This window comes from Nannobrachium achirus, assembly GCF_963921795.1.
Source record: "Nannobrachium achirus genome assembly, chromosome: 18".
NCBI classification, from domain to species: domain Eukaryota; kingdom Metazoa; phylum Chordata; class Actinopteri; order Myctophiformes; family Myctophidae; genus Nannobrachium; species Nannobrachium achirus.
The window spans coordinates 42,864,601-42,884,752 of NC_137825.1; the positions used below are offsets into that span (position 1 = coordinate 42,864,601).

Sequence of the window (20,152 nt, forward strand, 5' to 3'; positions counted from 1 at the left end):
TTATTTTGTTTCAACTTTAAAAATGGCCAATGTTTTACCATTTTTTATATAGTTTGTTGATTATTTTTTATGTTGTAATGGTCTATTTTATTAAATTCTTTGAGATATTAAACAGGTTTTAAAAGTCCTTAAATCGTGACTTCACTGCCAAATTTCAAAGGCCACACCAAAGGTCCGCTGCACAATGATTGAGAAACACTGCACTAGTAGGCCTATATCACTATACACTACTCATAAGCTTTGTTTTTAATTTGTTGATTCAGTGCTGCACTAAGTGATAGAATGAATAGAATTTTTTTTTCTTAATGCCTTGCCAACAGATCGGATCGGGAAAGATCGGGATCGAATCGGAAGCAATAATATTTGATCGTTATCGGATCGGGAGCAAAAAAACCCTGATCGGGGCATCCCTAGTTAGTGGGCTAGTTGGAGCATGTTGGAGAATGCTACACACTCTTTAAAACAAATAAGAAAAACTGTTTTATGATACCACATTGCTTGGTGTGTGTGTGTGTGTGTGTGTGTGTGTGTGTGTGTGTGTGTGTGTGTGTGTGTGTGTGTGTGTGTGTGTGTGTGTGTGTGTGTGTGTGCATGTGTGCGTGTGTGCGCGTGTGTGTGTGAGAGAGAGAGAGAGAGAATTGAGTGTACATATCTGTATGAGATGAGACCTTAATTGATCATGAGGGAAATTGAGGTATTCAGGTGAACAGTATCTATCAGATAATTAGTGAAGTCAGTAGGTCAGTAGGAAGTCAGTAGGTCACACAATGCATTTTCACCTTTATCTATTCACTCGCTTCAGCGACTGATCCCAATTTTCACATGCCATTGGCCATTAGCATTATACACACGGTGACGGAGCCCGAATTTAATTTTTCCCAAATTCAAGCTATTTATTAGCGTTTCTTCACCACTTCTGTTCAGCTCAGCCTGTTCAGCTCAGCCTGTTGTCAGGGTTACGGTCCGTTCCTCCAGGCCATGGGATCCCATAGCCCCACACACACCTCTCTCACAGTTAGGAATGTTGCAGTGAAGAGACACACGTTCTCTCTCTCTCTCTCTCTCTCTCTCTCTCTCTCTCTCTCTCTCTCTCTCTCTCTCTCTCTCTCTCTCTCTCTGCATGCATGGGTCATGCATGCACCGGGTCATCTTCCAACGGGTATGAAAAAACTATGTGGAGTAAGTGCATACATCCCCATACTTCTATTCACCTAATTTTGCTGTTCAATTATTTGTATCCATCATAAATATACACTCCTCCATGGGCTGTCCTTACATTATGATGCTCCCACATATTCTCACGCACGCTCCAGTTATAGTTACTTTCCCCATAACCCACACCCTGCACATATTTTGGAGCACATATCTTCGAACGGGTAAGGTCTAGTAGTTATAATGTAGGCTAGTTATCTTTATAGTTATAGTGCTCAGTGTGAATGGCAATTAAAGGGACCATTATGATAGGACCTGCCCTCCACCTATGTTTTGCACCCCATAAAGTACTGCTACATGTTCATGAAATAAACTCACATATTTGTAGTTCTGGACTATAATAATAATTAAGCAATATTACACAAGAGGGTGTGTGTTATCATGATTATCGGCATGCCTTAGTTGCTGCAGGAACGAGCCGAAGACGAGTTCCGTAAAAAAAGGCAAAGACGTTTAGGGATAAGGGGTAAGGCTGCTAAGGCATGGACAAAAATATAGCTCATAACCTCCACCCTGGCTTTGGCCTGGTGGAGTTAGGCAAGAGTCCAGAGACTATGCAGGAATCAATAGTCTAGTCAAGTCAGTAACAGACAGTGTAGGACTTAAGTTCTCAAGTGGGGGTCAAGCTTGTTTGCGAAGCCTGATGGCTACTGGCACAAAACGCTTGGAGGAACGCCAAGGAGGAATTAGTCTGTGGCTGAATGTGCTCCTCATCTTTGCTACCTCATTCATCATATGGGAGGGTTTCTCAGGAAAGGGTTCAGCTTCATTATACTCCTCCCTTCCGCAAACCACCTCCACATTGTCCAGTTCAACAGAACACGCTTTCCTCTCCAGTATTTTCAGTTTGTTGGCATCCCTTGTGTTGATGTTACCCCAAAGAAGAGCACACTGCCAAATAGAGACTTGTAGAACATCTGCTGCAACCTATTGCGCACATTTAAGGATCTGACCCTCCTTTCTCTCTGTGTGTGTGTGTGTGTGTGTGTGTGTGTGTGTGTGTGTGTGTGTGTGTGTGTGTGTGTGTGTGTGTGTGTGTGTGTGTGTGTGTGTGTGTGTGTGTGTGTGTGCATGCAAGAACTGTGCAGTGTAAATAATGTGAAATTTTTTGGTGTGCATCCTCCTAATTGCCTGTGCAGTACTATTTGTTAGTTCCAGCTGTAACTCTGGAGAAGGAAGGACATGGATAAAGAATGAGAGAAAGAAAGACAAAGGAATGGCAGGAGAGAGATGGAAGGGGAGAAAAGCCAATGGGGAAAGAGACATGGAGGGAGACTAACGAGAGAAACACACACACACACACACACACACACACACACACACACACACACACACACACACACACACACACACACACACACACACACACACACACACACACACACACACACACACACACACCCACAGTGCTGAGTCAGCAGCCAGCTCGCACCTGCAAACAAAAGCAGCTTCAGTACCACATGCACACATGCACGCACCAGCGCGAGCGTGCACGCACACATACATGAACACACACTGAGCCTTCATCAAACTGTCAGCATCTTCAAAAACACCAAAAGCCTAAACAAAACTCTGCAATATTAATAGTTCTGCCAAGGTATCGGAGCAAAGGAGCTGTAACTGAATGCTGTAAATGCATTCCATATACAGTACCATTTGTTCACTGTAGGAAGACTGTAAACCAGGCGTGGGCAACTTTGATGATGGAGATGGCCATTATATTTTCACACATAATGCATATACAGTCAAATAATTGCAAAAATAGCCGAGCTACAAAATCAAAACGCGTTGCACTGTGACGCGTTTGCTATTTTTTAATTGGAATGCTGAATTATTTTTAGCTATTTTTTTATTGGAATCCTGAAAAGTAACATTTGTATTTAATTTGTGGGCCACATTAAGTGAAGGTGGGGGCCGCATGTGGCCCCAGGGATGCCAGTTGCCCATGTATGCTGTAAACTATAAATGATTTATTAGATGGTGGTATTAACATTTCTTTCTCATTTCTTCTCTCTGGCAGTCTGTCTTATTAAGCTGCAAGTGTAAAACCATGGGGATATATTGTAGAAGTACCATACAATAACCTCAGAGATAGGGGTTATTATGATTTTCAGGGTGTTTTTGAGTTGATGCTATTTTTCTACAGGAAGCCCCTCTAGGGCCTATGTTAAACCCAGAAATGTTGTTTACTCTAAACTTTTATTATTCAAATGTCATCTGTAGGCTTAGCAGATTAGATTAAGCTTGGTTACTAAAATAATAAATATTATATGTTGGTGAAATTTGCGAAATTTGCATAATGAGCAAGTAAGTAATCACCAAAAACATTCACTTTGCTGCAGTTAACTCAGAAAGGTGATTCAAGAGTACAAGGCCATATTTGTGATGCTATAACTTTTGCTATAAGTAAATTATGAAACCTTTCCTCATTTGCATAAATAATGTAATAATTATAGGTCAAAACCAGGAAATAGCTGTTATTACTTGTCACCAATTTAGAAATGTGATCTTAGTCTATTTATTGATTCTCCACCTTCTCGCCTGACGTCATAAGTTAACCCTTGCTTGCATACCTTTAGACATCAATGAAGGTCTTTGCCATCAAATCTTCACTGGACCTGCAGTTCATGTCATGCCCTGTAGTCGTCATGGCCTGTCTAAGTGGAGTGGAGTGACTGCGATGGAGTCATCATACCGGTACATGGCGGAAGTGGTGCAGGAGGTAGAGCGGGCGTCTTCATAGTTCATAGTAAACACCAGTTTCTGGGTGAATGAAATCTCCAGTAGACTATCTGGGCAAGGTTAGAAATGTTGAGCAGATTACTACTCTAAAAAGTAGGGAGATATCTGAGCTACTTCAAAGGTTACTTGAAGAACCAAAATACTGTGGTTCTCAACTCCAAATCCTGAGATCCAACACAGCTGGTTTTCATTATAGCCTTCTAAAGAGGGGCTTACTTAAACCTCAACCATCAGTAAGTGACTTTCTCTTCTCTTCTCTTCTCTTCTCTTCTCTTCTCTTCTCTTCTCTTCTCTTCTCTTGCAATATTGAGCCCTTTACTGTGAAGAGTGGCCTCATTCTAACGTTATTAAAAACAGAATACTGCTTGGGCCTGTTTACAGTTTTTCACGATTGTTAACACACACAAATCTAAAATTCTGCACAATTTGCATAACCTTCACTTCATGTACCTATTGCTCGACCCGATTTGGCACAACTTCACAATCCCTTATCTGCATTAGACTCTGATTTTCCTTCTTTTTCCAGTTGTTGCACACACATCTCATGTAAAATCTCTAAGCATCAACCTACAGTACAACACACAAATGTTCAAATCTCTACACATTCAGATCTGATGTCAATTACACAAGCACCTTGTTGTTGTCTAAACACTACACACACACACAGTTTGAGCTTGTAGATCGTCTATTTTGGTATCTAATTTACATAGTAAAGAGACTGTATCAAGTAATTTATTTTCAAGTCGTTTAAGATGGTTTACTGTAAGTGGTACCAGATATGCAGCTCAGCAAATAAAAGGTGAATTGATCCCAGTGCATGAAAGGGGAAAATTTCACGATACATTTAAATCTCCACGATACGATTAATTATTGTGAATGTTTTTTATCACGATAAACGATAATATCGATTATCGTCCCATCCCTAGATATAGGTGAGGCCCTCTTGCCAGACAGGAACCGGAGGCATGATGCCTAAGTCATGTACCGAAATTAGAGATGTTACCGATCAATCGGCAATGGATCGGATCGGGCCGATCAACGCGTGATCGGCGATAATCGGTGGTTTAGATCAAAAGGTAAATTCACCGATCCGATCCGATCGGTGCATCCGATCAACCAGCCGTTCAGTATGCCCACTTGAGGCCATTTTGGGGTATTGATTTCCACAGTGCTGAAGGAATAATTAGTTACTGCTATGATAATAAATACATAGTAATGCTGGTAAATAACTATAAGGCAAATATATAAATGAATCCATGAGTGAATTAATTAATTAAAGTTAAAACATTAACATTTAGAAAATATAAATAATATATAAATAATAACTTGATCGGATCGGTGATTGATTGGTATCGGGTGATCAAACTTTTGTGATCGGTGCTCGGTGATCGGTTCCAAAAAACCTGATCGGACCATCCCTAACCGAAATAAAACCTATTTTGGCTGCATACAGTATTTGTGTGCTGTTTTATGTTTGACTATGAAAAAGTTAGGCCTACACTGAGTCATTTTACAAAAGGAGAAATAGCTCATTCTCCTGTGTCATTGTCATTCTTATGGTGTGTTCCTTTTCGATGATTGTGTTTTCAATGTTGCACTTCAGTGTGCTGTAAATGCTTGGTAGTGTGCATCAAATGCTTAGTTGGGTGTACTCAATGAATGGTGTGTGTTGTCATTTGAAAATATGGCTGTGTGTACCAAATGAAAACACAAGTTCCATTTTGTGAACAAAGTGATTTGATGGCAAAGAGTCATCTTGGGAAGGGAGTGTCAGGTTTAGCATTTTGTGTGTGAGGTTTTCAGTTTTGTGTGTGCAGTTTTGAGAAAGCCGCCCCGTTATTGTATTGAAAAACGTGTGTTAACAATCGTGAAAAACTGTAATGGGGTAACGTTTTTGTAATTATTGGTCTACAGCAATTGGAAAAATACTTTAAGAGCATAATTGAAACATTGCATTATAATTGTGTTTTGTCCTTTTACAACTTCTTGTACACTACTCCTACAACCTACAAGCTGGTGGCAGTGAGATAAACAGATTTTTAATTATTCTACTGGCAAGCCAGTGTTTGACTTACCGTACTTGAGGGTTTGCTAACATTGATTTCTACAGGAAGCCGGCATAAGGAGTAGAGGTGAGGGTTAGGTTTAAGGGGAAATGTACTCTAGTAAGCTAACATTTGATTTATGGGAGTAGGGTTCCTCTGTAGTACGTGAGCTATTTTCACTGAGGACTGGTGTAAAGGGAGAGGTTATGGTTGAGTTCAATGGGATTGGGAAATATTTGAGTATTCTCAGTCTCATCAGATGGAGTGAGAGTATACAGAGGTGAAGAGCAGTCTTTAACTGGAACTGTCAGACTGTCTCTGTTCTGCTGAGGGTTGGGGAGGGTAGTAGAGCAAGGAATGAGAGAGAGAGATGGAGAGAGATGGAGCATTCTTACTGTGCACATACAAACCTAAAGCTCTGAGGAACTAGAGAGAGAGAAAGATGTTTCGAATCGATGTCTATTAAATGTTTTGTGTAGGCCAGTTAGAACTCTATTTTCTCTCTCTCTCTCTCTCTCTCTCTCTCTTTCTCTCTCTCTCTCTTTCTCTCTCTCTCTCTCTCTCAAAGTTTATATGAATAGATGGAGAGTGAAAGGAGTAATTGGAGAGGGAGAGCACGTTGGGAGTTTTAAGAGAAGAGAATGTTTGACATGTGGAGAGCAGAAATCTACAGAGAATTGACAGACTCACAACATCACACAGATATCATAAAGGTCAACACAGATCACAGAGGGAATAGTAGGCTTAGGAAAGAAAAAGAGAGCAGAGAGACTAACATGGGTTTGAGGGGGAAATGGCTAAGAGAGGGGTAAAGAAAAAAGGAGCTTGCAGAGACAAGAAGAGAAAGATTCTCAGAGGATGACAAATCCAGGATAAGCTGGACTTATTACCAGATTCAGGGTCTTTGTGCGCTCAACAGCAGCCATAACCTAACATGCCGAGATCCGAATGGAATAGAATGAGACACTTCACAGCACAGTGAGTGCGAGTTTGGAGTAAGAGGGGAAACGTTATCAAGAATGTTCAGAACTTAAACAAGAAGAAATAGGAGGTCTACAATATGTTTTGATGCAATGCGTTGTGATGTGGTAGATCTATTTTTGTTTTGTTTAAATCCATCTAAATGACAGGTTAGAACGGAAGATGCGAAGAAATGAGTGCTAGGGGATGAGGCGAATCAGGCGAGTACCTGCAGACCGATTCTGCAGTCTTTCCACAGTAATGGGAGCACTTTTGCACAGCAAAACACAACACAACACAACACAACACAACACAACACAACACAACAAAACACATTTCACACCCAGATAACAACACAACAGAACAATGTGTCCCAGAGCATATCGCACTTAAAGGACTCCATGCAGACGAAATAACATCTAGGCTCATTTTACTACTGATATTGATCCCAAATGACTGTCCATGGGGGCAGAAATGCCCCTGTCGTCCAATTTACCCAGTAGAACCCAGCAGCCCTCATAGCATCCAGTGGAGCCCATAAGCCTATCGTTATTAGTTGTCATTACACATGCAGCCATGCCAACGTTGTCCCACACAAGATGCCACTCTGCTGTTATGTGTTTTGCCAAGTCCCCAAAAAGACACGCTGTGATTGGTCAGTACAGTCACTTTGATTGGCAGTTGTGCCGAATGCTCACCCTAAAACATGATTTATGAGACTATGACGGCTCGTGTGGGACAACCAAGGCATGGATGTGTTTGTAATGACAACTAGTAACACGTTCGTGAAAAAAAAGAAGAAGAAAAAAACACACTTTTAACCACAACAGATAGTGTAGAAGTGATTGGCTTAGGCTTATGGGCTCCACTCTATGCCATGAGGGCTGCTGGGTCTTGCTGGGGAAACTGGATGACAGGGGCATTTCTGCCTAATAGACCTCATGGACAGTCATTTTGGTTCAATATAAGTAGGAAAACGAGCCTAGATGCTAATTAGTTGTACTTTAATTTACACCTTTTTCTTATTGTATAACCTTGTGTGGTTTTGTATGGTGCCTTGACCATGTGCACTACCTTGCTGACTTTGCATAGTGCCTTGCATATGGTCTTTTATCAGCAGCAACACTTCCATTTCCTTCAGGCTGCCATGTCTGCCTCACGCAACACCTGTGTGTGTGTGTGTGTGTGTGTGTGTGTGTGTGTGTGTGTGTGTGTGTGTGTGTGTGTGTGTGTGTGTGTGTGTGTGTGTGTGTGTGTGTGTGTGTGTGTGTGTGTGTGTGTGTGTGTGTGTGTCAGAAAATGTACCTGTATCTTTATCTTATCATTTGTAATCTCTGCATGTTATACTACGGAAAGCTTTGATTAATGAGTTATCTTAATGCTGCCACCGTTGGCCCTATCAATGCCAAACTTTGCACACACACTCCTTGAATAGCAAATCACAACCTCCGCCCCTCATTTCTCAGCGGCACCATCAGGCCGATTTTTGCAAAACACATTTTTTGGACGCTGCTCCTACATATTTTGGCCTAAAATCACGCAAAGCGGTACACAGTATCTCTAAAGTCATGTCATCAACATGGATGTGGCCCATTTCCCATATTCCCTCCTGATTGGCTACTACTGCCTTCTAAAGTTTGTGTATGTGACGTGACGTGACGTGACGGTCACTCCCGATTAGGGAGTCTTACTGGTTAGTTAAAGTGGTTTTGTCCAAATATGTCTTGATAATACCTGTACCTGTGCGTGTGTGACTTATGTACAGTATGCTGGGCAGCAAGACACAGCGATATGAGACTGTTTACTGTGTGGCTGTTATCATCAGAATGGCATGTTAATTAAATCAAGCCACCAAACGGCAAACAGTGTCAAACGTCTCTTGTCTGGACTGCAGACTGTTCAACCCCAGTGGTTCTAAAAAGGTTTCATGTCAAGGACCCCCAAATTGGCCACAGACCATCATTTCAAAAGATTTTGTGCCAGAAGATTTGCTTTCTTGTGTTGTTTTGTTTTCAAACATAACAGATCTACAAGCTTGACTTGTAGATCGCCTATTTTTGAATGTACGAGGTATAAATAAGGTTAATGTAGTGAAACAGATTTTGATCCCCTTGTTGGGGGCCCCGTGGAACCGCCTCAAGGACCCATGGGGGTCCCCAGACCCCACTTTGAGAACCACTGTACTAGGCTAGCCTTACACACTGTTAGATGCGGTTAATTATTTACACTAGCCCTTACCCGTTCAAAGATATGAGCTCCAAAATGATGTGCAGTGTGTGGGTTATGGGATATGGGGGGGTTTAATGGCTACCCCCGCCCCCCAAAAATTAGCCAATTAAGACATGAATTAACCCATTTAGGCCTAAAATTAGTGAATGCTTTAACTATAAAAAAAAAATAGCAGATATACAAGCTCACAGCGCGGCACTCGGTGCCGCGCTGTGAGCTTGTAGATCTGCTATTTTTCAATAGTTAAAACATAAAATAATTATACACTATAATGTGTACCCGTTCTAAATGAATTAAAGGAGGCAGGAGGAAAGGGTGTGCTATGTATCTTTGCTTGTCAACTTGATTGCTTTGTTTGCTCTCATAGTGCTCTTTGTTTATTTCTTACACTAATTTCACCTAAGACCCATCGTTTTTGTCATAATTACTGTAATCATCTTTTATATTATCAGTAATAAAATAAAATAAAAATCACATCACTTATGTTTTTATTACAGAGTAAATATCAAACTTCATAATGGTGTTTGTTCTTTTGTCTACTCCAGCATCCAGTTTATTGAGAGTGAGACCCCTATCGGTTCTAAATAAAACCTTTTGAATATTGCTAATTCTGGCCACTGTGACTGAAATGTGTCTGTTAAAGCACAGAGATGGATAGATATTATTCATATTAACCATATCTAAAGTAAAGTTTGACCAGATATTTTGAGGAGTTTGTGAGTGTCGTCAGTGTTCATAAATATTGATATAGAGGCCTGCTCTCTATGGCTGGCTTGTGATTGACAAATTGTTAGGCGCTGTCGGATTCCTATGACTGCAGTTGAATATTAATGACTATTTGTCGATAACTCAAGGATGAGTGTTTGTGTGTGTGTGTGTGTGTGTGTGTGTGTGTGTGTGCCCTTTTCATAGTGTGGTATAGTATATTTCTGAAGAGTGGGTGGGTGCTACAGGGACAACTTTGTATGCTAGTCGTTGTCTAGTAGTGTATTCATCTGGCCCATTTGATTGTGTGTGTGTGTGTGTGTGTGTGTGCGTGTGCGTGTGCGTGCGTGCGCGTGTGCGTGCGCGTGTGCGACTGTGTGTGTGTGAGTGGCTGTGGTTGTGTGCGTTTGTGTGAGCGAGTGTGCCCCTTGCGTGCGTGTTCACACAGCACACTGAAAGTGACATTTCATCAGCTTCTTCTGCACAGACTTTCAGGTGCACAGGACATCGTTCATCGTTCTTATCTCCAAACTGCAGCTGAAGGGTTATGTGCCAAAATCCATATTGGAAAATGACAAATACTGTACACTCGATATTTAAATTCATCCTGTCATTCCATGTGAATTCTACTCAATTTTCAATTTTTAACTTGATGATTCGTCACATCCCTCACAGACAGAATTCAGTGTGTCATGGCCACTGGTCGACAAAGTAGTCAAACCCAGGACTTACTGATTGCGACCGTAGGTCGCATTTACTACCAAAACCTCCACCGGCTGTCTGTGAGTCAGTGAGTCAGTGAGTCAGTGAGTCCGTCACACTTTTGCCCTGCTCATATCTCCACAACCGTTGCCCCCATCCATGCCAAATTTTGCACACACACTCCTTGACTGCCAAACTACAACCTCCAAGGACCCCCGGAGCCCCAGGGACCCCCAGGTCCCTGGGGGACCCCCAGATGTAAAAAATGACCAAATGTGCTCACACGTCACACGTCACACTTTTTCCCTGCTTTTATCTCCGCACCCGTTGACCCGATCCATGCCAGATTTTACACACACACTCCTTGCCTGCCAAACTACAACCTCCAAGGACCCCCGGAGGGACCCCCAGATGTAAAAAATGACCAAATGTGCAAAAATGACCAAATGACCACCCCAACGGGGCTGCTCACGGGGAATTCCCGGGGACCACCGACTCCTGGTGCTCCAGAACGGATGCAAAAGTGGTGGCGCCCCCAGTGGAGGACCCCCTGCCACTGCAGCGCACATAAAATGCCGTAACTCGGGCTAGGAGCGTCCGGGAGAGCCGGGGCCGGTACCTATTCGTCCGCCAAGGCAACGCGGACACCCTACCCCTCATTTCTCACATGGCCCTATTCTAGTGCCACCTTCAGGCCGATTTTTAAAACACATTTTTGGACACTGCTCCTACAGTTTTTGCCCTAAAATCACGAATATCACTACACAGCATGTCTACACTCATGTCATCAACATGGATCAGGAAGATTTTGGAAAAACAAATTTTTGCCCTATTTGTGGAGATAAGCCACCTACGGTCGCTATCTCCCGATTAGGGAGTCTTACTGGTAGTATAGAACTATAGATACTCTGGGTCAAATATTACTCAACTACAATTTGCTCTGTAAATGTTGTACTTGAGTTCAATTACAAAGCAAGTATTGGAGTACAGTTGCTTTAAAAAATATATAAAGAAAGACATAAAGAATACTAAAAATTACGGATAGTACATTTCTTTTTAATGCATTGGTGTATTAAAATTTCAAAGACTTTCCAGAAAATTTCAAAAAAGATATCAATAACAGTGAAAATAATGAGCACAATACATTCTTCGGTTTTATGATTGTCATGAACTACCTTACTGCTGTCCTCGTCTACCCCCCTCTCTCTTACCTAAGATATCTAATACACATAGCTATTGTTATTCCACACTCATGGTGAGCTCTACTTGATGTTGAATTAGTTCTCTATTCTCTTTTAATTGCATTGATGAACCTGCACAATTAAGAATTTCACCCACCTTACTTGTAATGTGATGTGACAGCAAAGATTGATTCTGATTGATTCTCCCAAGGATAAACACACATGCATGCACACGCACGCACACACACACACACACGCGCACGCACGCACGCACGCACGCACGCACGCACGCACGCACGCACGCACGCACGCACGCACGCACGCACGCACGCACACACACACACACACACACACACACACACACACACACAGAAACATTACAAACTCAGGCTTCATATTTGGCTGATGGACTCTGAGCCTGTCTCTCGGGTTTTGTCCCCTGCTTCTGCAGGGGCTTGACGTCTTTTAACAGTTCTCTTGTAGATCCTCTCGAACGAAGGACTGGAGAGGTAGTAGATGATGGGGTTCAACATGCTGTTGAGATAGGTCAGCGCGATGGTGATGTAAAACGCCACGGTCAGATCCTGCAGGCCGTCGCAGCCTTCGGACACATTGGTCCAGATCAGCAGCTGTGTAACGTCACTTGGCAAGTAGCAGATAGTGAAGATGACCACCACCACTGTGACGAACACCAGAGCCTTTCTGATCTTGGCATCTTGAGCCAGCTGTCTCCTAGTCAGATGAACAACGATCTGGACGGAGCAGTAGAGGATCACGGCCAGCGGCAGCCAGAAGGAAAGCACAAACACAGACCTGTGCCATTTGAGAGAGAAACTGGACTCGGCCTTAACCATGAAGCTCTCGCAGTGAGTTGTATTGTTTCTCGTCATAGCCAAGGGATGAGCCGTAGTTGAGATGGTGACCAGCCACAGTGCAGCCGCACAGCACGTGGCTTTGTAGAGACTTAAAGAGTTGACGGGATGGTGGGGGTGCACTACGCGCACGTACCTGTCCACAGCAACAGCCATTAAGAACACGATGCTTCCTGTGCGGTTCATCGCCAACATGAAGAGATTGATCTTGCAGAAAGTGTCTCCAAACGTCCAGTTCATCCCATAGAGGTAGTAGCTTGCACGGAAAGGCAGCGCCACGATGAGCAGGAAGTCAGCCAGTGCCAGGTTGAACAGGAGGACAGAACTGCTCTTCCAGGGCTTGAGGTGGAAGCAGAAGAACCACAGAGCCAGACCATTACCGAGGACACCCAGAAGAGTCTCACTGATCAGTACTGGAGGTAGCAGTTGGCTGAGCAAAGTTCCATTCAGGCAGTCCATTTTCACATACTGTGTAACTGTACGTCCTGGTTTGTTGGACGCAGCATGCAGGTCCACTAAATAACCTCATGAACTCCCACTGTGTGCTTATAAGCGGTGGAATTTGCTCAGCGTAATGGGTTTGTGTTACGGAGGATTATATTTGCAAGTCCTGTGATGATGCATTTCATTAGAACAGCGGTTCTCAACTATGGGTCGCGATCCAAAGTGGCGTCACGGAAAGGTCCTGTTGTGGTTGCGCAAAAAAAAGAAGAAGAAGAAAAGTGAGGTTGTCGCCACCAAAGTGAAGAGTTCGGCTACTTGACTCCTCATTTTGCCCCAAAACGTCCCTAATAATATGGAGTTGTGATATAAAAGGTTTGAGAACCCCAGCATTAGAAGGTATGATTAATATATAAAAGAAAAATCCACAGCACATGGTTGACAGTGATGGAATGCGGTCACTCATTTACACATGGATGGACAATAGGTGGATGATCATTATCAATGTGAATTAACGTCTCAAAGTTTAACCAGCAGACGCTGTTAACATTATTAAACGTGTTGGTTATGGTTCATACCATTTCATACAATACATTAGAAGGTTGCTGATAGTAGTAGAATTGTTGTCCACTTAAAGCCTATATTCCTCAATGGTCAGAGTCCACCAGGGGTCTATACTATTCCCCCCTCGATCCTTTATAGGGCATCGCAGTTTAAGCCCCGCCCGTCCTCACTCAAGAGCCGGAAGCGTTTTCCTCATTCATTTCATCCATAGACATTTCATAAAGTATTTATTTAAAACGTCTTTTAAGCCTCGGACAAAGCCACCCCGGCTTGTGAGGAACCCGACTAGACGATTGGCCGCCCGAAGGGCAGAGATCTCCATATATGGGCATAAAAGGGACACAGACAGACAGATACAGAGATCTCCATATATGGGCATAACATGGACGCAGACAGACAGATATCTCCATATATGGGCATAAATGGATACAGGCAAACAGATGGTCAAAACAAGTCGTATGACAACAGGTATAATGGGGTTTGCATTAAAGGGTGGGGCAATCATTCCCTATTTACAGCCGCCGTCAGGCATTTACCGCCCGTCAGGCAGATACAGGGATCTCCATATATGAACATAAAATGGACGCAGATAGACAGATATCTCCATATATGGGCATAAATGGACACAGGCAAACAGATGGTCAAAACGTGTCCTATGACAACAGGTATAATGAGGTTTGCATTAAAGGGCGGGGCTTTCATTCCCTATTTACATCGTTCCCGAGTTGGCCAGGTTGCCGACTAGGCCGAGCTTTTAGTACTTCAAATAGCCGATCTCATCGACATGTTGTGAACTTGTAGATCAGCTATTTTAACTATTTTAAAACGTTTCAAAATAGTAAAAAAAAAAAAATGCAAAGACGTTTAGGGATAAGGGGTAAGACATGGACGAAAATAGGGCCTTAAATCTCTTTGCCGAAAATAGCAGATCTACACGCTTATGCTGTAGCTTGGCTTGTAGATGTGTTATTTTCCCTGAATGCTCACCCCTGGGTTCATGTGGTTAAGGTATGCAGGCTATAAAATTAAGCAGCGCTTGTTCCTCTCTTGTTCACAGCAGTTGTGGGATAAGTACATGTGGAATGGGTTACCTGCAAGCCTTAAGTCGATTAGCTCCATTGTCAATGAAGAGCTGGCTGAATAGCAGCTGGACCTAACCTTCAATTAGTTGAGTTGTAACAGGTTCCATTTTAAGTACCCTTGTTGTTCTTTACTGCTATTTAACAATCTTACCCCTAAACAAATAAAAGAGAAAAGTAACACATGATTCAGTGTGCTGCTCACAGAATGACACGGACGGACAGGGGTGAGAACAATCTATTACTGTATCTACTCTGGGCTTGCAGAGTTAATACCAAAGGGCCATGGAATAATTATATTGAATTAGTTAGCGGATCCAAGTGGCTGGGAGGTCAAATAGGGGCAGATTTAATTGCACACACATTTAATCATAAAATGTATTTGTGTCTGTCATAGTTTTTGAAAAGGTTTACTGTGCTTGACCATGAATAAAGGCAGACATTACAGATAAGGGCAACAACAGAGCACTTGTATAGTATAGCTGTGAATACAAATACATTGCATATACCTGTACCAGCATAATAATAACCAAGTGTACCATGCAGGGGCTTTATTTGTTTCACTGTGAAGGAAACTCAGGGTACTTTATCATAGTTCCTGGGTGTAGCAGCCTGCACAGCAAGATTCTGAATGTTAACACGTATGCAGTGTGCCTGTTGCCATGTTGCGTTTGTTAGTCTAGAGACGCAAACACAACACAAAGGCCTTTTCCTTCTTGTGCTGTTGAAAAGCAATCACGACTTCAATTTCTTCGCTGGAGCGGTAAAATCAACCTCCACTTGAATTTCGCCTTTTTCTCTACCCCAGTGATTGGATTAGAATGAACCTCTTCTTTTGTTCTATTCATTGTTTGTTGTCTCTTCTGGCCTCTCAGCCAACCATTAAGGCCTACTTTTTCTCAAGATAGAACAGTTACCAATTACCCCCCCCCCCCCGTTTGTTTGGTCTGCCCAGCTATCTCAACAGTTGGCTCAATTTAAGAGCTGTAATTGCACTTTTCACTTTGTACTTGTAGTCTGACATAGTTTTCAGAGAAAGATTTGTTCACAGATTTTCCGTTTTCCATCAAGGACAGGGCCTTTGCAATTACCAGAGTTGGTACTTGAATCAACTTCCAACAACTGCGAAATTTGATTTGCAGCAAGACATAAAACACAAGATTATGGAAACAAACAAAAAAACATGCCATTTTGTTCAATACTTTTCCCACAGTGTGCACTGTGCAGGCATCATCACTCAAAAACAAGCAGGTATTGCTGATGGTTCAGTGCCTGTGAAAAGGTGTTCCAGTCTGTCAGACAATCGCTACTGCATGCTCAATGACCCTAAAAAAAACTGTAATTTAGTGACACAAACGTAATATGCCTAAAGAGCTTCAGCATTCACGGTGTTGTCGGTGATGCAACTACTTGAAACAAGGATGTGTGTGTGTGTGTGTGTGTGTGTGTGTGTGTGTGTGTGTGTGTGTGTGTGTGTGTGTGTGTGTGTGTGTGTGTGTGTGTGTGTGTGTGTGTGTGTGTGTGTGCGTGCGTGTGTGTGTGCGTGCGTGCGTGCGAGCGTGCGAGCGTGCACGTGCGTGCGTCCGTATATTAGCCTCAGGGTCATAGATTGTACTGCTTACTGTGACAAAGTAGAGAGATAAGTGAAGAGTAAATATAGCCTTGTCACAGTAGAGATAGCCATCTCCATCTTCACCCACAGCATACCTTATAATAATTTGGTCCACACTCCTTTTGGGATATTTTTCGTCACTGTATGTTTGAACATACATGAAAATGTGTCCTGTATTTAGCCATATCAACCCAACTATTAGGAGTGAGTGCCAATAGTACAGCGCTCAGATACACTTCAACAGGTTGACCGGGGCATGAACTGGGGGACCTCCGTTTCCCAGACGGCCTGTCTACCCAGTACCCACTTAATAGCTACATCAACCATAATCACAAAGAGCAGATGATCTTACTAGGGATGGGACGATAAGCGATATTATCGTTTATCGTGATAAAAAACACTCACACTAATCGTATCGTGGAGATTTAATTTATTGTGATATCCTCCTCCGTCATGCACGGGGATCAATTCACCTTTTATTTGCCGACGTTAGCACTTAAACCCTCTATAACTGGTAAACGGTACTTGCTGGATAATAATCGTACTTGATACAGTCTTTTTCTCTCTCTATCAAATGTATTTGCCAAAAAATAGCTGATATACAAGCTCACAACGCGACGTGCTGTGAGCTTGTAGATCTGACATTTTTTGGCAAATGTTCTGCACCAGGATAATGGTTTCTGATTATGGCGATAATATCGTAAATCGCAATTTATTTTGTCACAATAATCGTGTTATGAATTTTTCATATCGTCCCATCCTTAGATCTTTCATTATCTCTAAATTGCTGTATAGCTTCCTCACTGTTCAACTGCTCTCACTGATGGAGAGAACAATGACGTTGACAAGTATTGTCTGCAAGTACTGTACACCTGCCAGCTATACAAAAGCATTATCTTAAATTAGGCTTTCAGTGCCTTTGTATTGTTCAAAATGCTTGTGTTTGATCTAGGGATGCCCCGATCAGGGTTTTTTTGCTCCCGATCCGATACCGATCAAATATTATTGCTTCCGATTCGATCCCGATCTTTCCCGATCCGATCTTTTGGCAAGGCATTAAGAAAAAAAAAATCTATTCATTCTATCACTTAGTGCAGCACTGAATCAACAAATTAAAAACAAAGCTTATGAGTAGTGTATAGTGATATAGGCCTACTAGTGCAGTGTTTCTCAATCATTGTGCAGCGGACCTTTGGTGTGGCCTTTGAAATTTGGCAGTGAAGTCACGATTTAAGGACTTTTAAAACCTGTTTAATATCTCAAAAAATTTAATAAAATAGACCATTACAACATCAAAAATAATCAACAAACTATATAAAAACTGGTAAAACATTGGCCATTTTTAAAGTTGAAACAAAATAAGTTAAGAACCAATTAACCAGTCTGCTTGAAAAGTATGCATCTGTAGCAGCTACTGTAGTTGACAGTACAGAGAGACATAATTGCCTTCCTTTGATCCATTAACAAGGGGCCAATTACTACTTATTGGCATCAGCTGCCAGCTGGACACAGAGTCTGACACAATCACCTTCCCCCTGCAGTGCTGTCTGTCTCATTTCTCCAAAAGCCCTTGAATATGATTGAAAATGATTAAGGATTACTGTGATTATGGTAAGCTTACATTTCATATCGCATTCACCTTACCTGTAACTTTCAGTACTCCCAGAAAATATTTTTTTGAAAAAAATAAATAAAAAAAATATATATATATATATTTTTTCCCCGATATTTTTTTCCCGATCTCCGATCTTATAAAAACGGCCATATCGGCGGCCGATCCGATCACGTGATCGGGATCGGGCAACACTAGTGATCTCATCATACATTTGAAAGGTTTTTCAGTGGTGATCAGCTGTCTTTGGGAATTGACTGAAAGAAAAAATAAAACTAAATTGTGTCTTTTTGTTTTTCAGAATAAAGTGCTGAGCATTGACACACTGAAAGTGAAACTGCAGGTAAGAACAAAAGTCTGACTCCCTTTTTCTCCGCTGTTCATTATTCTTTCAGTCTTGATTCCTTTGTAAAAGTGAGAGCAATTGCCTGGACCCCTTCTAGGTAACAATTATGCCTGAGTAATGCAGACAGTTCTTTCTTGAACATTATAGTACAACAAAGGTAGAATATTATATTAGAAACTCTGAGGTCTCACTGGTAACGTTCGACAGGTAGAGAAAGCTAAACTTTATTTATATGCCTTGTTTATTTATTTATATATCCTTGCTTTTTTTCCTTTTACTTCTTCCTCATGGGGAATCTAGCAAACGTTTTGCAGCTGCCCAGTGAAACTCTGCCAAAATCCACACACGTTACCCAGAGCAGAGGGGCATGAGGAGTTGCTAGAGATACAAGTTATAAAGATGACAGTTATGAAACACCTTCCTTGACGTTTTCCCCCATGAAATATTTGAAGCTACCAGTGTCTCTCCTAGGGATGGGACGATAAGCGATATTATCGTTTATTGTGATAAAAATGATAATCGTATCGTGGAGATTTAATTTATCGTGATATCGTCCTCAGTCATGCACTGGGATCAATTCACCTTTTATTTGCCGAGCTGCATATCCAGTACCACTTAAACCCCCTATAATTGGTAAAAGGTAATAATATACATACTTGATACAGTCTTCTTTTCACTCTCTATGAAATGTTTTTGCCAAAAAATAGCCGATCTACAAGCTCATAACGCGTCGCATTGCGACGCATTATGAGCTTGTAGATCGGCTATTTTTTGTTCCGCACCAGGATAATGGATTTTTTATCATCGCAATAATATCGTAAATCGAGATTTCTTTTGTCACAATAATCGTGATATGACATTTTCATATTGTCCCATCCCTAGTCTCTTCCCTATGTAACAGCATTCATACATGGTTTGGAAACATAGCTCTGTTATTTCAGAACCATGGACAGATACCTTTAGGCTATTTGCATAGGGCCGCGAGGTGCTGTCCTGGGTACTGAATGAAGCGAAGGAGAGATAGAAACACATCACTTCGGGTTCAGCCTTGCTCGCTGAACTTTCAGCACCAGTTCTGTTTTTTTACATTGTAGGAATCCACAGAATGGAAATGACAGGAAAGTGAAGTTTTCGGTCAAACGAGAGGTAGAGAGAGAGAGAGAGAGAGAGAGAGAGACAGAGAAGGAGGCGGGGGAGATGCCGCAGGCTATTATTATTATTATTATTTATTTTTTTAGCAGTCATCTCTCAGCGGTTAGACTAGTTCATGAATTGTATTATTTTGGGTCTTGAAGTGCATTTGAGTGCTAAGGTTTAATACTGCCTTCAGCGCTTCTGTGAAATAAATGTATTATTGGATAAAAAAAAAAAAAACATAGTCTTATGTTGTTATTTAGCCTTTCAGAGGTTAAATCAATGAATTTCATGAAAGTTACCACCAGACCAATTGCAGATGGTGACCTGGGAATCTGCCCCAAGTTCTCCTATATCTTATTATTACCACTGACACCACATGACAAGAATGGAATGCAGTAGGCATAGTAAGACGATAACCTATTGTTAAAACACCATTTTAACCGCTCTCCCCCCCCAGTCACTTCATCCTGGCACCAGGCCTGCCAAAAAGTTTCAGTTTTCCGCAATGCAGAGGCAGCAGTGACTAGAGCTGCTGTCCCGGAGCAAGGCACCGAACCCCTGCACCCCTAATTGCTCCCTGTGCGCCCCCTGGGGCTCTACACGGTTCCTAATAGGATGGGTCAAATGTAGAGCCATTTCCCCATGGGGTTCTCTTCAACAACTCTACCCATTCTTATGCACACTGCAGGGAAGTGGAGACTGTTAGCTTCTGT

The 20,152-nt window shown here is 42.0% G+C and overlaps 2 protein-coding genes across 2 annotated transcripts in view; one reads left to right on the plus strand and one right to left on the minus strand.

The window, feature by feature from the left end:
* rab26 (RAB26, member RAS oncogene family) overlaps nucleotides 1–20,152 on the plus strand; it is a gene marked incomplete at both ends in the record, with an annotated part of 94,197 nt that overhangs the window by 32,656 nt on the left and 41,389 nt on the right. Inside the window, one exon of the mRNA XM_080747443.1 lies at nucleotides 18,258–18,299. Within this exon, the coding sequence (XP_080603569.1) occupies nucleotides 18,258–18,299 (42 nt within the window). The remainder of the gene's footprint in view (nucleotides 1–18,257; nucleotides 18,300–20,152) is intronic.
* Nucleotides 12,169–13,107, minus strand: LOC308303804 (hydroxycarboxylic acid receptor 3-like; the record flags this gene model as incomplete). The annotated part of the gene is made up of 1 exon (XM_080748305.1): nucleotides 12,169–13,107. The coding sequence occupies one exon, from the start codon at nucleotides 13,105–13,107 to the stop codon at nucleotides 12,169–12,171; it is 939 nt and encodes a 312-aa protein (XP_080604431.1).